Source organism: Haliotis cracherodii, unplaced genomic scaffold (genome assembly GCF_022045235.1).
Source record: "Haliotis cracherodii isolate W230 unplaced genomic scaffold, xgHalCrac1.p SCAF_1, whole genome shotgun sequence".
Classification (NCBI taxonomy): domain Eukaryota; kingdom Metazoa; phylum Mollusca; class Gastropoda; order Lepetellida; family Haliotidae; genus Haliotis; species Haliotis cracherodii.
In genome coordinates, this window is record NW_027266264.1 from 82,227,133 (window position 1) to 82,241,311 (window position 14,179).

At 41.6% G+C, this 14,179-nt stretch overlaps 1 protein-coding gene across 2 annotated transcripts in view; it reads left to right on the forward strand.

Annotated features, from left to right (window-relative positions):
- The window catches only part of LOC139447007 (ras GTPase-activating-like protein IQGAP1), a 120,415-nt gene that overhangs the window by 88,829 nt on the left and 17,407 nt on the right, over positions 1-14,179 (forward strand). The window contains exons 19-28 of one of the 2 annotated variants that reach the window (XM_071228211.1): positions 1,296-1,463; positions 1,660-1,802; positions 2,803-2,973; positions 3,085-3,168; positions 3,324-3,395; positions 3,937-4,006; positions 4,666-4,752; positions 7,795-7,916; positions 8,394-8,683; positions 10,049-10,069. In XM_071228211.1, coding sequence (XP_071084312.1) covers positions 1,296-1,463; positions 1,660-1,802; positions 2,803-2,973; positions 3,085-3,168; positions 3,324-3,395; positions 3,937-4,006; positions 4,666-4,752; positions 7,795-7,916; positions 8,394-8,683; positions 10,049-10,069 — 1,228 coding nt within the window. The remainder of the gene's footprint in view (positions 1-1,295; positions 1,464-1,659; positions 1,803-2,802; positions 2,974-3,084; positions 3,169-3,323; positions 3,396-3,936; positions 4,007-4,665; positions 4,753-7,794; positions 7,917-8,393; positions 8,684-10,048; positions 10,070-14,179) is intronic. The other variant, XM_071228284.1, reaches the window with a different exon arrangement.

The window sequence follows — 14,179 nt, forward strand, 5'->3', positions numbered from 1 at the left end:
ATCTTTCTACCCTTGTCTTTACTCTTTCTACCCACGTCTTAATGCTCTTTCTACCCTCGTCTTTACGCTCTTTCTACCCTCGTCTTTACGCTCTTTCTACCCTCGTCTTTACCTTCTTTCTACCCTCGTCTTTACGCTCTTTCTACCCTCGTCTTTACGCTCTTTCTACCCTCGTCTTTACCTTCTTTCTACCCTCGTCTTTACGCTCTTTCTACCCTCGTCTTTACGCTCTTTCTACCCTCGTCTTGACTATCTTTCTACCCTCGTCTTTACTCTCTTTCTACCCACGTCTTAACGCTCTTTCTACCCTCGTCTTTACGCTCTTTCTACCCTCGTCTTTACGCTCTTTCTACCCTCGTCTTGACTATCTTTCTACCCTCGTCTTTACTCTCTTTCTACCCACGTCTTAACGCTCTTTCTACCCTCGTCTTTACTCTCTTTCTACCCACGTCTTAACGCTCTTTCTACCCTCGTCTTTACGCTCTTTCTACCCTTGTCTTTACTCTCTTTCTAGCCTTGTCTTTACTCTCTTTCTAGTTTCATCTTCATACTCTTTCTACTCTAAGGTGTTCATTCACCATGATAAAATGCTGGAATATTGCTAAAAGTGGGGTAAAACTATACTCACTTACTCCCTCTGGTTCGCCCATTTCTATTGATGATGTTCAGATGACAGTGTCCTCCAGCTCTTTTATATATATTCATGGATAAGCCCACTACAGTCACTTCTTTCCCATCCTTACTGATATTCTTAAATGACAAAGAATAGTCAGTGTCTAATTACTCCTTCAGTCCTTCCCACCTGCGTCTTTACACTTTTTCCCCCTTCGTCTTTACACTTTTTCCACCTGCGTCTTTACGCTTTTTCCCCCTGCATTTTTACACTTTTCCCACCTTCGTCTTTACACTTTTCCCACCTTCGTCTTTACACTTTTCCCACCTCCGTCTTTACACTTTTCCCACCTCCGTCTTTACACTTTTTCCACCTGCGCCTTTACACTTTTTCCACCTGCACCTCTACCTTCTTTCAACCTTCATAATTATGTTCTTTCTACCTTGGTCTTTACCTTCTTTCCACCATCATCTTTACCTTATTTCCACCATCGTCTTTACCTTATTTCCACCATCGTCTTTACCTTATTTCCACCATCGTCTTTGCGCTTTCTACCTTTGTATTTATGCTCTTTTATATATACCCATGGATAAGCTTTCCATATTCATTCGCTTATTTCAAATCCTTACTGATATTCTTAAATGACAAACGGTAGTCATTTATTGTTTTATTACTCCTTCAGTTTCCTTGGGCGTGAAGAACATCAACGAGGCCATCAGGGCTGAAGACGTCGCCCAGCTACAGTCTGGACTGACCAACTCGGAGGTGGGGCTCCACAGTGTCACGCCCGACTGCACGCCCACCTACATGGGCAGCCTCAAGACTCTGCAGACCGAGAAGACAGAAGCTGGTGGGTGTACTGGCTGAACATAACGAACTAAGGCACTGAGAGGCCATTACGAATTTGGTAGAATCAGTCCAATATTTCGCAACCAGATCCGACAATACTTTCATCCTCCTTCCTAATGACTGCATGAATATTTGTTGATATGGCAGGGATTATAACCAATACCATGTTTTGCACTGTTAATGTTGTCGTGTTGTAGGCGAGTGTGGCAGTGGCTGGATAATGAACAGGACACGGGATGGGTCCAAGTTCTTCTACAACATCAACACTGGGGAGTATGAATGGTTCCGACAAGATGGCGTGGTTAAGGATCACAGTCTGCTTACCAAAGAAGAAATTCAGGTAAAGTCATCATTGAAACAGTAGCACCACATCATGCTTGAAATAAAGATCATATGTTAATCAAACCTTCCTAAAATACACTTTTATGTTTAATAATATATAATGCAAGCTGATTGCCTTACTGGCTTGATAATAAGAAATAAATACCTTAATTAACAGATATTCTACCATGACATTTTAAAATCCTGCGTTCTGATTGGTCCGCCAGCAGTTTGATATCTATGTTAGACCATAGTTTTGCTGATAACGGTGAAAGAAATGCTATCATTTTCTTTGATGTCATGTCCCGCGTCACAATGCTTAGACTTCCCATTCGTATGACGTCATAATAGTGGTATCACATATGGTTTCAGATGAAATTTACAGGCATCGAATCTATGTTTGAAACCTCTACATTCAAAAGACACAACATTTATCTCGTAGACATCAACGTAGGAGGATAAATTAGAGCAAATCGAGACACTATTTATGCAGTGTTAGGAATTAAGCATGATAGTCCAAGGATCCTTGTTATAGCCCCAATATTATACATTTAAATGGTCTTTAGCTTCAAGTACCACAAAGGCAAAGCTCACAGAGCCCAGGACCTTCTTAATTATGAGCTCTGTTTCTGTGTTCATATTTATGTATGTCTGTGGTTAGTCTTTAGTGCTGAGAGCGAAAGGTCTGGGGTTTGATCCCCGGCTGCGTCATACCTAAAGACGTTAAAAGATGGTACTTGTTGTTGCCCTGTCTGGCACTCCTTATTAAGGGGCTGAAACAAGGACTGGTCGGTTCAGAGTCAGTATACTGTGTCTGAGTTGGGTATGGATGTTAAACTGCTTGCAGGGTATCTCAGTGGGCTAGCACTATAAAATTGTCATTAGTTCGGACCAGTACAGGCAGCCACACACACACACATCTCAATGCACGCATGCACATCTCTTTGTAAGTGCAATAATCTTGAATGTGATGTTAAACCCCGTATCGCCTGACCAAGCTGTATGGTATCTGTTTTCAGAAAGTGATATCGGAGCAGACGGCAGCCTATGACAGGGAGCTGCTGTTCAAGGCCAACGAGCCGCGTGTCGTGAAGCTGCAGGCCATGGTGAGAGGTCACCAGCAGAGACTGAAATACAAGGAGAGACAGAACTTCATGAAGACACAGCTGCCAGCCATTGTGGCAATACAGGTACACTGCCAGCCATTGGGGCAATACATTGCTGAACTGACATATCAGTGTCTCCTATGAGTTTATGGGTTTCTCAGATCTTGCTTGTAGCACATGTCATCCTAATTTCAGTCCTGGTTCCGCGGAGGCAAACAAAGGCGCCAGTTCAAGGGTCGATTGGACTATCTCAACAGCAACGAAGATGCTGCCATCAAAGTAGGTGCTTGTTTCAATAAGCATGTAAGGCCCTCTTACTAAATTTCATTGCATTCAGGAGTAGCAGTGGTATGTGAGTGTAGACTTACTGCTGTTCTCTTGCTGCGATTATAACTGTAGTACATGAGTGTAGACTTACTCCTGTTCTCTTGTAGCTTCAGTCGTACGTACGGATGTGGCGGGAGAGGAAGAAGTACCGGGACAGACTCAAGTTCTTTAAATCAAATGTGAGTAGGCAGGATTTACAATTCACGTAAATAATAATCAACATTAAACTTTTAAGAATTGTGCTAGTTGTACATCATACTGTATGGTTTTGTTTTGACAACCTATAGATATTCAGTAGCAGGACCATGCTATGTATGGATCCTCCTACTACAGTAGTCGTGTAGCTTCCGTGGCTCTGCCTGGGCTGATGGTGAGTGCCAAGACAGTTGTTGTGTGAGCCGATGGTGTCATGACTGTCGTCGTGTGAGCCGATGGTGAGCGCCAAGACAGTTGTTGTGTGAGCCGATGGTGTCATGTCTGTCATCTTGTGAGCCGATCTTGAGTGCCAAGACAGTGGTTGTGTGAGCCGATGGTGTCATGTCTTTCATCGTGTGAGCCGATCTTGAGTGCCAAGACAGTTGTTGTGTGAGCCGATGGTGTCATGTCTGTCGTCGTGTGAGCCGATGGTGAGTGCCAAGACAGTTGTTGTGTGAGCCGATGGTGTCATGACTGTTGTCGTGTGAGCCGATGGTGTGTGTCATGACTATTGTTGTGTTGCAGGAGGATAAGATCATCAGGATCCAGGCGTTCTTCCGGTCCAACCTGGCTCGCCAGGACTACAAGGCCCTGAGTAAGTTTGGCACGATAGGTCACCGGACAGGAACTGATAACTGCTCATATATCTCGTTCACCATATTTTGTATACTAAATCTATATGATGTAAGAATGTATGTAATGAATATCAACACATGCGGAGACATTATCTATATTTGAAAGGTGCTACAAATATATATCTGGCAGTGTATTGCAGCATGACTCCTTTGTTCACTGCCTCCCATCCCCATGTGACTCCTGCCTGACTGTTGCACATCCTCGCCTTGTGTTGCCGTGACCTGTGTAGATCTGGGGTAGAATAGGTCTTCATCGACCCATGCTTGCCATAACAGGCAACTATACTTGTTGCAAGAGGGGACTATCGGGATCGGTTGGTCAGGATCGCTGACTTGGTTGATGTTCATGAACACTGGATTGTCTTGTCCACGCTTGATTATTTACAGAAGACTGTCATATTGCTGGAGTTAAGAAATTCTCTTAGTAGGCAAAAACTGTGTTTTATGTATTTTTTATGAACATGGATTCTGTTATATTATGAAACATGATCTATGTGGACTTAGCAACTGTGAACGTGTACTGAACTTGAGTTGTCACTGGACTGTCTGGTACATATTCAATTATTTGCTATAATATAGAAGGAATAGTTTGGTGTTAAACAAACATTGTGTTTTGCAGTGCAAGACAGCAGCCCATCCTTGTCTGTTGTGAGGAAGTTTGTCCACCTCCTTGATGCCAGTGACAATGATTATGCTGAAGAACTGGGTAGGTCTTAATGCTTTCATGGTTTATGGAAGATAACTGATACTTGTAGTCCCTGTACTTGTATCAATGTATCCACTCCTTCAGTCCATGCATGGAATATGCAGAACTCATCAACTGTTCCCATTATAGAAGTGGAGGTGAGGTACAAAGCGTGATGAATGCAACATTTCATCACAAATTCTCTTGCGATTTGCTTGACCCAAGACTGTCAGAATAGTAGATACCTGGGCCAAGTCTGTTGATACAAGGGGCCAAAGTTTAGCGAAATAGCAGATACATATTGTTTCTAATGAAACTAATAAACATGTGTTTCGCATGCCATGTTTAGTAAAGCTGGTAACATAGTATCTGCAAAATGCCAAACTTACCAGTATGCAGGTGTTATTCCAGTTTCTGTTACGAAACCACCTTCACAAGAAGCAATATGTTCTGGATGCCTATTAAACCACCTTCACAAGAAGCGATATGTTCTGGATGCCTATGAAACCACCTTCACAAGAAGCGATATGTTCTGGATGCCTATTCTGAGTTGGCATGTCGCTGCCTTCTGTTCCTTTCGCTCATGCCAATGGGTTCTGGTATCGTGGTTCTTGTTTGTGTCGGCCTCGTTTTGCATGAAGAGACTTTAAGCTGTGTGAGAACTGAGACCCTGGGGCTCTGCTCCAAGCAAGTCAAGTTAATGGTCTATCTTGTTTAATGTGCGGCTTTGGACAGAAAGTGAAGGTCAGTAGTAGCAGCCCAAGGTTGTCAAGTACCTTTGTTTTATTTTTAATTTTATTTTTTTGGGTCTATCATTTGTAATGTACATACAGTTGCAATGGGTTTTTGTCATACATTGCTGGTGTGTGTTTTAGATATTTTATTTATTTATTTTTTTTAAAGGACAGACTGTTAATAATTGAAACATTTCTCTTTTTCATCTCCAAAATTTGGAATATTGGTTGTTTCATTATCATGATAGCTATTTATTCAAGACTTAATTTTCTAACATTTACCAATAATCTTCTAGGCTTTAAGCCCAAGTGAGCTGGTGTCAGGGGAAGTTTGTCCTTCATTCATAGTCTACAAACGTCTCTTCTAAAATCACTGTGGGGAAACTTGGCCTGCAATCTCCCACCACTCATGGTGTTCAATGATCTGGATCCATTTCATGTAGGAGTTATTTTCTTAATTTAAAAAACCCAACAACCACCGTTTCTGAAGGCGAAATCCATAAAGCTTAGAAAACTTGAGCTTAATGTGATTACTAAGATTTTTGAAGGCATCATTATTATTATTTAACTAATAACATTGGCTATCTTGTAAACATCTCCCGTTTATTAGAATTGTTTGCTCTAAATGATTGTTCATGGACTTGTGATGTTACTTTACCCGGCTATCTCTGTATGGAAATACAACACATGATGTAAGCTAATGTACATTTTCATCCGATCTGTCCTTTTGTAAGATAACAATCATGATGGCAGAATATTAACTTTGACAGAATATTTTCGTATGTGGTTCCTTCTGTTATATTGAATATGAAACCATGTAAGCTACAGCGCCATGGTGCTACGTTTGGTAGAATTCCTCTCTTTAAATAGTTATAATTCTGTTGTCGATGTTTCAAGTTTAACTTCCTGGTTTCATATACTTTGTGTTCAATCTTTGTTTTCACGTTTACATCATTTGTTATGGAGATCAATGGCAACCTGTAGTATGGTCTGTGTGAAACTTCTAGATAGATCCACGCTGTCATTACACTGCATGGAACAACTTGTGTTCGTGTCAAACTAACTTATGTTACCTCCTTAGGGCGACAGTGCATGGTTCGGTTCCAAACACATCGTCAAGCATGCCTGTTTCTGAAACAACATCGTCAAGCATGCCTGTTTCTGAAACAACATCGTCAAGCATGCCTGTTTCTGAAACAACATCGTCAAGCATGCCTGTTTCTGAAAAACACAGGGGTTGATTTAACTGCTGGAACGTAAAGTAGATGGCCCGTCTGGCTAGTCAAACTTTTTCACCCCTTATCCATGTATGTTTAATTTTTTAATTGGACACTACTTGTGAATCATGTAATTTTGCAGAGAAAATATTTAGGGGGCATGAGGTCTCGTGAATGGTTAACTAAAAGAAATATATATGTTGATCATCTCGGTACAATGACAACCAGACGCCATTTTGCAATGTTGTGTACAACATCTTTATTTGCTCGTAAATTACCATTAAATGAGGAAAATGGAAGCCTAGATTTAATCTCAGAGTGCCGGAAAAGGCAGATCAGGGGTGAGGAAAACTTTTTCAAGTCCCGCTAGCTGGCTACACAACCACAGATTTCGGCCACTTCGTGGCCTCCGACATTTAGTTGTAGTCCAGTTACTTTTAAAAGGAGCAAACCCTGAGGGCCACATACAATTTTGTTGTTAAATCTACCCCTGAATACATTGTCAATACTAGTTTGTATGTACTATGTTTCCCCATTACCCGTGAATACAAATGGCCGCTTTTTGGTGTTGTCACTGTTTTTGACCAACGAGTCAAAGGCCTGGTTACAGCGACAGGGAAGCCAGCGACTGATCAGACCAATGAGCAATCAGATTACATAAAACGAACATTCATGTTTCTTCCTTGCAATATTGCGTTCATCTGCTCTACGAATGCCTCTGTGGCCATGTGGATAGAGCATCTGCTCTGCGAATGCCTCTGTGGCCATGTGGATAGAGCATCTGCTCGGAGAGAAAATGGTCCGTGTTTCAATCCCCTGGCCGCCTCCGTGATGTTAAACCCCAGTTCACCTCACCCACCCACTGTACACACATAGGGCACCAATAGGGTTTGTACATAGCTGAAGTGCAGAGTAGGGCTCATTTGACAACAATGAATCTTAATCAGCCTCATTTCCTTAGCTTACAAACACGTCTCGACTCCTTGTGGCCGCATGTATTCGCAGGTGATGCAGAATGTAGTGTACACAAGCCCGTGAAGTATTGACGTTGTCGGAAACAGAACTGTAGTCTTTTGATGATGATCTCCTAAGTTATTTCCCTTTCACTACAGAGTTACAGAAGCTTCGTCAGCAAGTGGTGTCTGAGATCAGGTCCAACCAACAGCTGGAACACGACTTAGACCAGATGGACATCAAGATCGGTCTTCTCATCAAAAACAGGATAACACTGCAGGCAGGTCTTGTATCTGGTGTTGGGACCAGTTCAAAATTGAAACGCGGGTACCAAACCCCCTATCACCCCCTATCACCCAACCCTACCTGGGTACCAGCTGTAGGTTTCAAGAGTTGGGTACAAAAGTCTGATTGGGAAAAGTTGACTGAAGCTTTCTCTGTATATAAACATCTAAAGTCAGAAGGAATGCATGTATAGTCAGAAAGAAATGCAACCATTAGTGACTTGTGGTGCAACCTCGGAGTTATAGTGAATTTTTGTCATTATATCAATTAAACAATATATCACATGACTAACGACAGGTCCGAGGTCTTGTGGGTACCCGGGTCCTACTCAGGGTCCACTGGACCTGATTAACCGAATAACCCATCCGGGCCCCAGTAGTATGTAGGAACTTCCTTATCTACTGAATCCACAAACATTATTGAAAAATATATATTGTGTTTTATTTTTACATATTTGTCTTTGTTTCCACAGGATGTTGTGAAACAAAACAGAAAGTTGAACATCTCGTCTGAGTCGTACATGAAAGGTCTGAAGGCACTGAGTAAGGAGAGCCATGAGCGCCTGGAGGCATACCAGCACTTGTTCTACCTGCTCCAGACCAACCCGACGTACCTGGCCAAGCTCATCTTCGAGATGCCTCAGAGCCGCACCACCAAGTTCATGGAGGCTGTCATCTTTTCACTATTTAACTATGGGTCGAATCAGAGAGAAGAGTATCTTCTGCTGAAGTTGTTCAAGACCGCATTGGAAGAAGAAATAGCGTGAGTATTGAAATTGTGTACTTCTAATTTCTACAGTGAACGCTAGCTGTTTTTACAATATGTTATGATTTAGTATTGTTATGAAAATGGCTGAAAGATTGCTGTGAATGTGATGTAAAATTTTGCTCACATTTATCATTTATGCTAATTTCTTTTAAGAGTCAAAATGTTTTTATGTTTGTTTTTCATTACCATATGCAAAATGTCAGATGTTTCCGCTGCTGTTATCTGAAGATATGATCGATATTGCCAGGTGCCCTGATTCTCCGCCATGTTGTAGAGTTAGAAGGGAGATAACTCTATAGCCTTGTTCACAGTGCATTAGATCACTTCCTGTCACCACCATGCACACCACCTACTTGCTTGCTATTAGGGACAGTAAGGGGCAATACTTGTCAACACAGACAAATATGTCACATTTACTTGACTTTATAGAAAGTAGTCATTAAAAAATACCTTTATTACCCTAGTAAGCGCCTTGCACCAATAAGGGCCCCCCTGACAAACTTCTAGACCAATCTGTAAATTACCTTTGAGATTTCCAAACAGAGACCATATTTTCTTGTGCATTTTTCCAGAAACAGGAGCTCGGAAGGGGTGCATAATTGTCCCGTAACGGTTACCATAATCTTTTTAGTTTCATCGATGTTTGAACTAAGTTTTTTCACTAAACATTAATCCTTGAAAACAGATTTAACTGTATGGTATTAATATTAACAGGGATGAAATTTTTCAGCGAATTTCTGCAAATTTAGTGAACACAAATTTGTTAAATTTTGATGAACCCCGTATAAACACCCCCAAATTATGGGCCAAGATCCATTGAAAAGACATTTCAGCTGAAAAAGGAAAATATCCATTCTCATGTATTGGCCCCCATTTGTCAATTTTCTAAGCACTCAGGACGCTTATTATGGTGAATACGGTACTTTAATATACCAGTAAATTATGTAAAGCAAGTTGTTTTTATATCAATATTCATCAGTTCCTTCTTGTTTTATTATGCTGAAACTAAGGTTATATATACTTCAAAATTACTGCGGTTTGCCCCGATTATGTTTCGAGGTTTGTTATCACCATACCCATACTCGTGGGTTTTAACTGAAAGGGTAAACGTCGGGCTCCTCCCACATTAAGCTGACACGCCGCAATAAAACTGGAATACTGTTAAAAGCGGCGTTAAACCCAACTCACTCACTCACTTCAATTACTGTGTTCTTGTTATCATTACGTGTGTCTCCTTGTTTCAAGTGAATGAAGCCATGATTTAGGTATGGTGGTGTGAGATTGTGATATGAGTAGTGCCCTGAAGTTCTCCCGATGATGTGTGTGAGTGAGTGAGTGACCGATGTCGTTCTGTTGTAGGTTCCTGTTAGGTGGCTCTAAGTAAGTCTCCGTCTAACTCCCCATATAGCCGGCCTCTCTACTCGCAGTAGAACACGCTAAGCACAGTGTCAAGGCACTATGCTTCGTGTCATTTAGGTTCCTTAATTCTTATATTATAGAATCTTATTTAATTAATACGTTGATTTATATTCCTGTTCTTTATATTGTATTTATATTCTTGTGAATCATAAGTAACATAAGATATAAAAGTCTTGTAATTGTTTAACATATATACAGTGCTTCAGATTGTCAAAGATCAGACAAGATGTCTGCCATTTCAAAGCAATATGAATCCCCAAGTCTTCTGTTTTTAATGTTGTCGATATCCTCACTTGGTCACTTGACCTATGTTTTCAAAACATCTGAAGCTCTGAAAAGAAAATTCTACAAAAAATTGAAAGTTTTTATGGAAGTACAAGAACTAGTTGGAGTAGATATTGTCCTATTAATGTTATGAGATCTAGTTGCAGGATGGACTAATCTCTGAGCTTATTGTTCTGTCGACAGCCTCTCCAGGGTGGAGACGTAATACGATGTATCGTTAGATTGTACTCAAACAACTTCAGACAGTTCATTCCAAATTTAGAAAATCCTGCCTTTATTCTATTTTACACATTTATGTAGTTGTGTAGAAATACATAAATGGTCGGTTTTGGTGTTTTTAATTTGCAAGCTGTGTGTTTTCAGCAATACTGTCTCTTTATGATGTTTGGGTACATAAAAGTTTATTACAATTGGTATATATCAATTTGTACATGTAAATATATGTGTATACTCTTCCAAAAAAGAAGTGTTACATCTAATTGAGACTAGATTGAGATAATTCAATGCAAATATATGGTAGAATTAAACAGATCTATCCCAGAGGTGCTGGAGTCGAGAATGGTGGTCTTGTGCAGGTGGTCTTCCTGCCTTGGGCCTACCAGAGATGCCTGGTCTTCCAGTGATTGTGTGTGTCATCCACAACCTGGTGATGGTCTTCCTGCCTTGGGCCTACCAGAGATGCCTGGTCTTCCAGTGATTGTGTGTGTCATCCACAACCTGGTGATGGTCTTCCTGCCTTGGGCCTACCAGAGATGCCTGGTCTTCCAGTGATTGTGTGTGTCATCCACAACCTGGTGATGGTCTTCCTGCCTTGGGCCTACCAGAGATGCATGGACTTCCAGTGATTGTGTGTGTCATCCACGACCTGGTGATGGTCGCCCTGCCTTGGGCCTACCAGAGATGCATGGACTTCCAGTGATTGTGTGTGTCATCCACAACCTGGTGATGGTCACCCTGCCTTGGGCCTACCAGAGATGCATGGACTTCCAGTGATTGTGTGTGTCATCCACAACCTGGTGATGGTCGCCCTGCCTTGGGCCTACCAGAGATGCATGGACTTCCACTGATTGTGTGTGTCATCCACAGCCTGGTGATGGTCACCCTGGATACACTCATGGCCCGAGTGACATCCTGCTGGGCTAGTTCCAGCCTCCAGACTGCTGGGCTAGTTTCAGCCTCCAGACTGCTGGGCTATTTCAGCCTCCAGACTGCTGGGCTATTTCAGCCTCCAGACTGCTGGGCTATTTCAGCCTCCAGACTGCTGGGCTAGTTCCCGCCTCCAGACTGCTGATGGGGTTGGTCTCGTGTCTGTCTTGTCAGGTTGAGGATATCTGAGCGTATGGGACAGAGCAAGTCATGTTGCATGTGAATGTGTACAGAAAGTGCAATACCTACGTCAAACATTCTCTGTTGTCTTCTTGTAATTTCTGCTCATTTCTGTACATTTTAGCATTCGTTACAATCAGCACTTGTGTGCATACCTACAGTAGCAATAATATATCGTTACCCAACTCATCTCCAGTGTAACGCAGGGGCCGTCTGGTAGCTTAGTGGTTAAAACATTCATCATGCTGAAGACCCATGTTCGAATCCCGACATGGGTATAATGTGTGAAGCCCATTTCCGTGTCCCCCACTGATATTTCTGGAATATTGGTAAAATCAGAGTAAAACCATACTCACTTAATCCAGTGTAATGTTTCTTTTTTTTGAAGAGTATATACAGTGCATACTAACTACACATGCCTAGTGATATACTGGGGTTGGATGTTTAAATGTTCCAGGGATGAGAAAAATTATGTGAATATATGCAGTGTTCATTTGTCCATTGACTTGTTGAGATGTGGTGCCACTGCCCTCTTGACTACAGGACTGTCCTGAGATTCTGATGTCAGCAATGAACATACCAATAAATGTATATAAGAACAGTTTAGTGGGTCATTTGGTGTCGTGGACCCTGTTCACAAAGTGATTGTAATGTTACAACTGTCCTATACTTTAACATAATATGCTTACAACAATCGCAGCATTACAATCGTTTTGTGAATTCCCAGTTGTCCATGACAGACTGTGTGCCAACATGGTCCCAAAGTATTATTAATGAACACCATGTCCTGGAATGAACTCTGCATATGCAATATTAACCATTGTCATTCATAAGATGAAGTATTCCTTCTGTTGTTTAACTTAAACCTCCACACTTGAATTCTCATCCCTGTGGTCGTCATTACCCTGTTTACTTTTCAGCCATTGCTTTGTACGAGTTCACCCAGTTAGCTAGCGTTAATCGTACTAATGTGTTTCTCTTCTCTCTCTGCCTCCCCAGGCGAATGTAAGTATGGACATGGTGTATGGGTGATGTCGTGTACCCGATATTACGTACGTCAGTGTTGTTACCACCTTCATAATCATGACATCCTCATTGAGACGGGTCAGCATCTCATACTGGGTTCATACTCTGGACAGACATCTGGACATCCATATGTAGACAACACCACCCAGAGCACTGACCTCCAGTGTTCCATATAAGCTTGAAAGTCAAGGTCATAACCCCAAAACTAAAAGTTTTAATTCAACAGTCCCTAGATTCACTGTAATGAAAAACTCAAGGATCCTGGACCTTTGCTTATTCTAACACTAGACAATAAATAAAATTGAAAAGGTGAAACTTTATTATTATATTGAGTAGTATTCAGTAGTATTTTATACTACTTTGCCATATAGGTATTTATATATTTATTAAGTTTGTACTATTTCTGAATTGCAAAGGTTTGGTTACTTGTCTTAAGTGTGAAAGAGGTTGAAAATTGATCAAGTAGACTCCCCGATGTATTGAACACAGATCTGTCCAGTGTATGACTCCATCCTCCCCTGTAGTCTGACGCATGTGTCGTGTGTAGGTATGTTGTACATACATCCATGTGTGGGACAAGTGGGCGTGTCTGTGTGTCACACAGTGTACTACTCCGTACAGTGTACCCTATCATCAATACTTCCTTGTGTTTGGTTGGCACTGTGTGGAGCTGTCTTTAAATGTTAGAAGCAGTATGTAAGCTCTTCCCTCTTCAGGCAACCCACAGTTTATGTGGTACACACAGTTTGAAATGAAATGTACACATAGGATAAACATTTGAAACATCTAAATTGAAACACAGTTGTTTGTCTACTGATAGTGTGTGATGTACTATACTAGTGATGTGGCAGAATATATGTCAAGAATTTTAAATTTGAAGACATTTCATTAAACATTAGAGGATGTCTCCACATAGTTCCCCAAGCATGATTTGGTATATAGGGCTGGCCTATCTAGCTGTCTATCATCCAGTGGTATATAGGGCTGGCCTATCTAGCTGTCTATCATCCAGTGGTATATAGGGCTGGCCTATCTAGCTGTCTATCATCCAGTGGTATATAAGGCTGGCGTATCTAGCTGTCTGTCACCCGGTGGTATATAGGGCTGGCCTATCTAGCTGTCTGTCATCCTGTGGTATATAAGGCTGGCGTATCTAGCTGTCTGTCATCCAGTGGTATATAAGGCTGGCGTATCTAGCTGTCTATCATCCAGTGGTATATAGGGCTGGCCTATCTAGCTGTCTGTCATCCTGTGGTATATAAGGCTGGCGTATCTAGCTGTCTGTCATCCAGTGGTATATAGGGCTGGCCTATCTAGCTGTCTGTCATCCTGTGGTATATAAGGCTGGCGTATCTAGCTGTCTGTCATCCAGTGGTATATAGGGCTGGCCTATCTAGCTGTCTGTCATCCTGTGGTATATAAGGCTGGCGTATC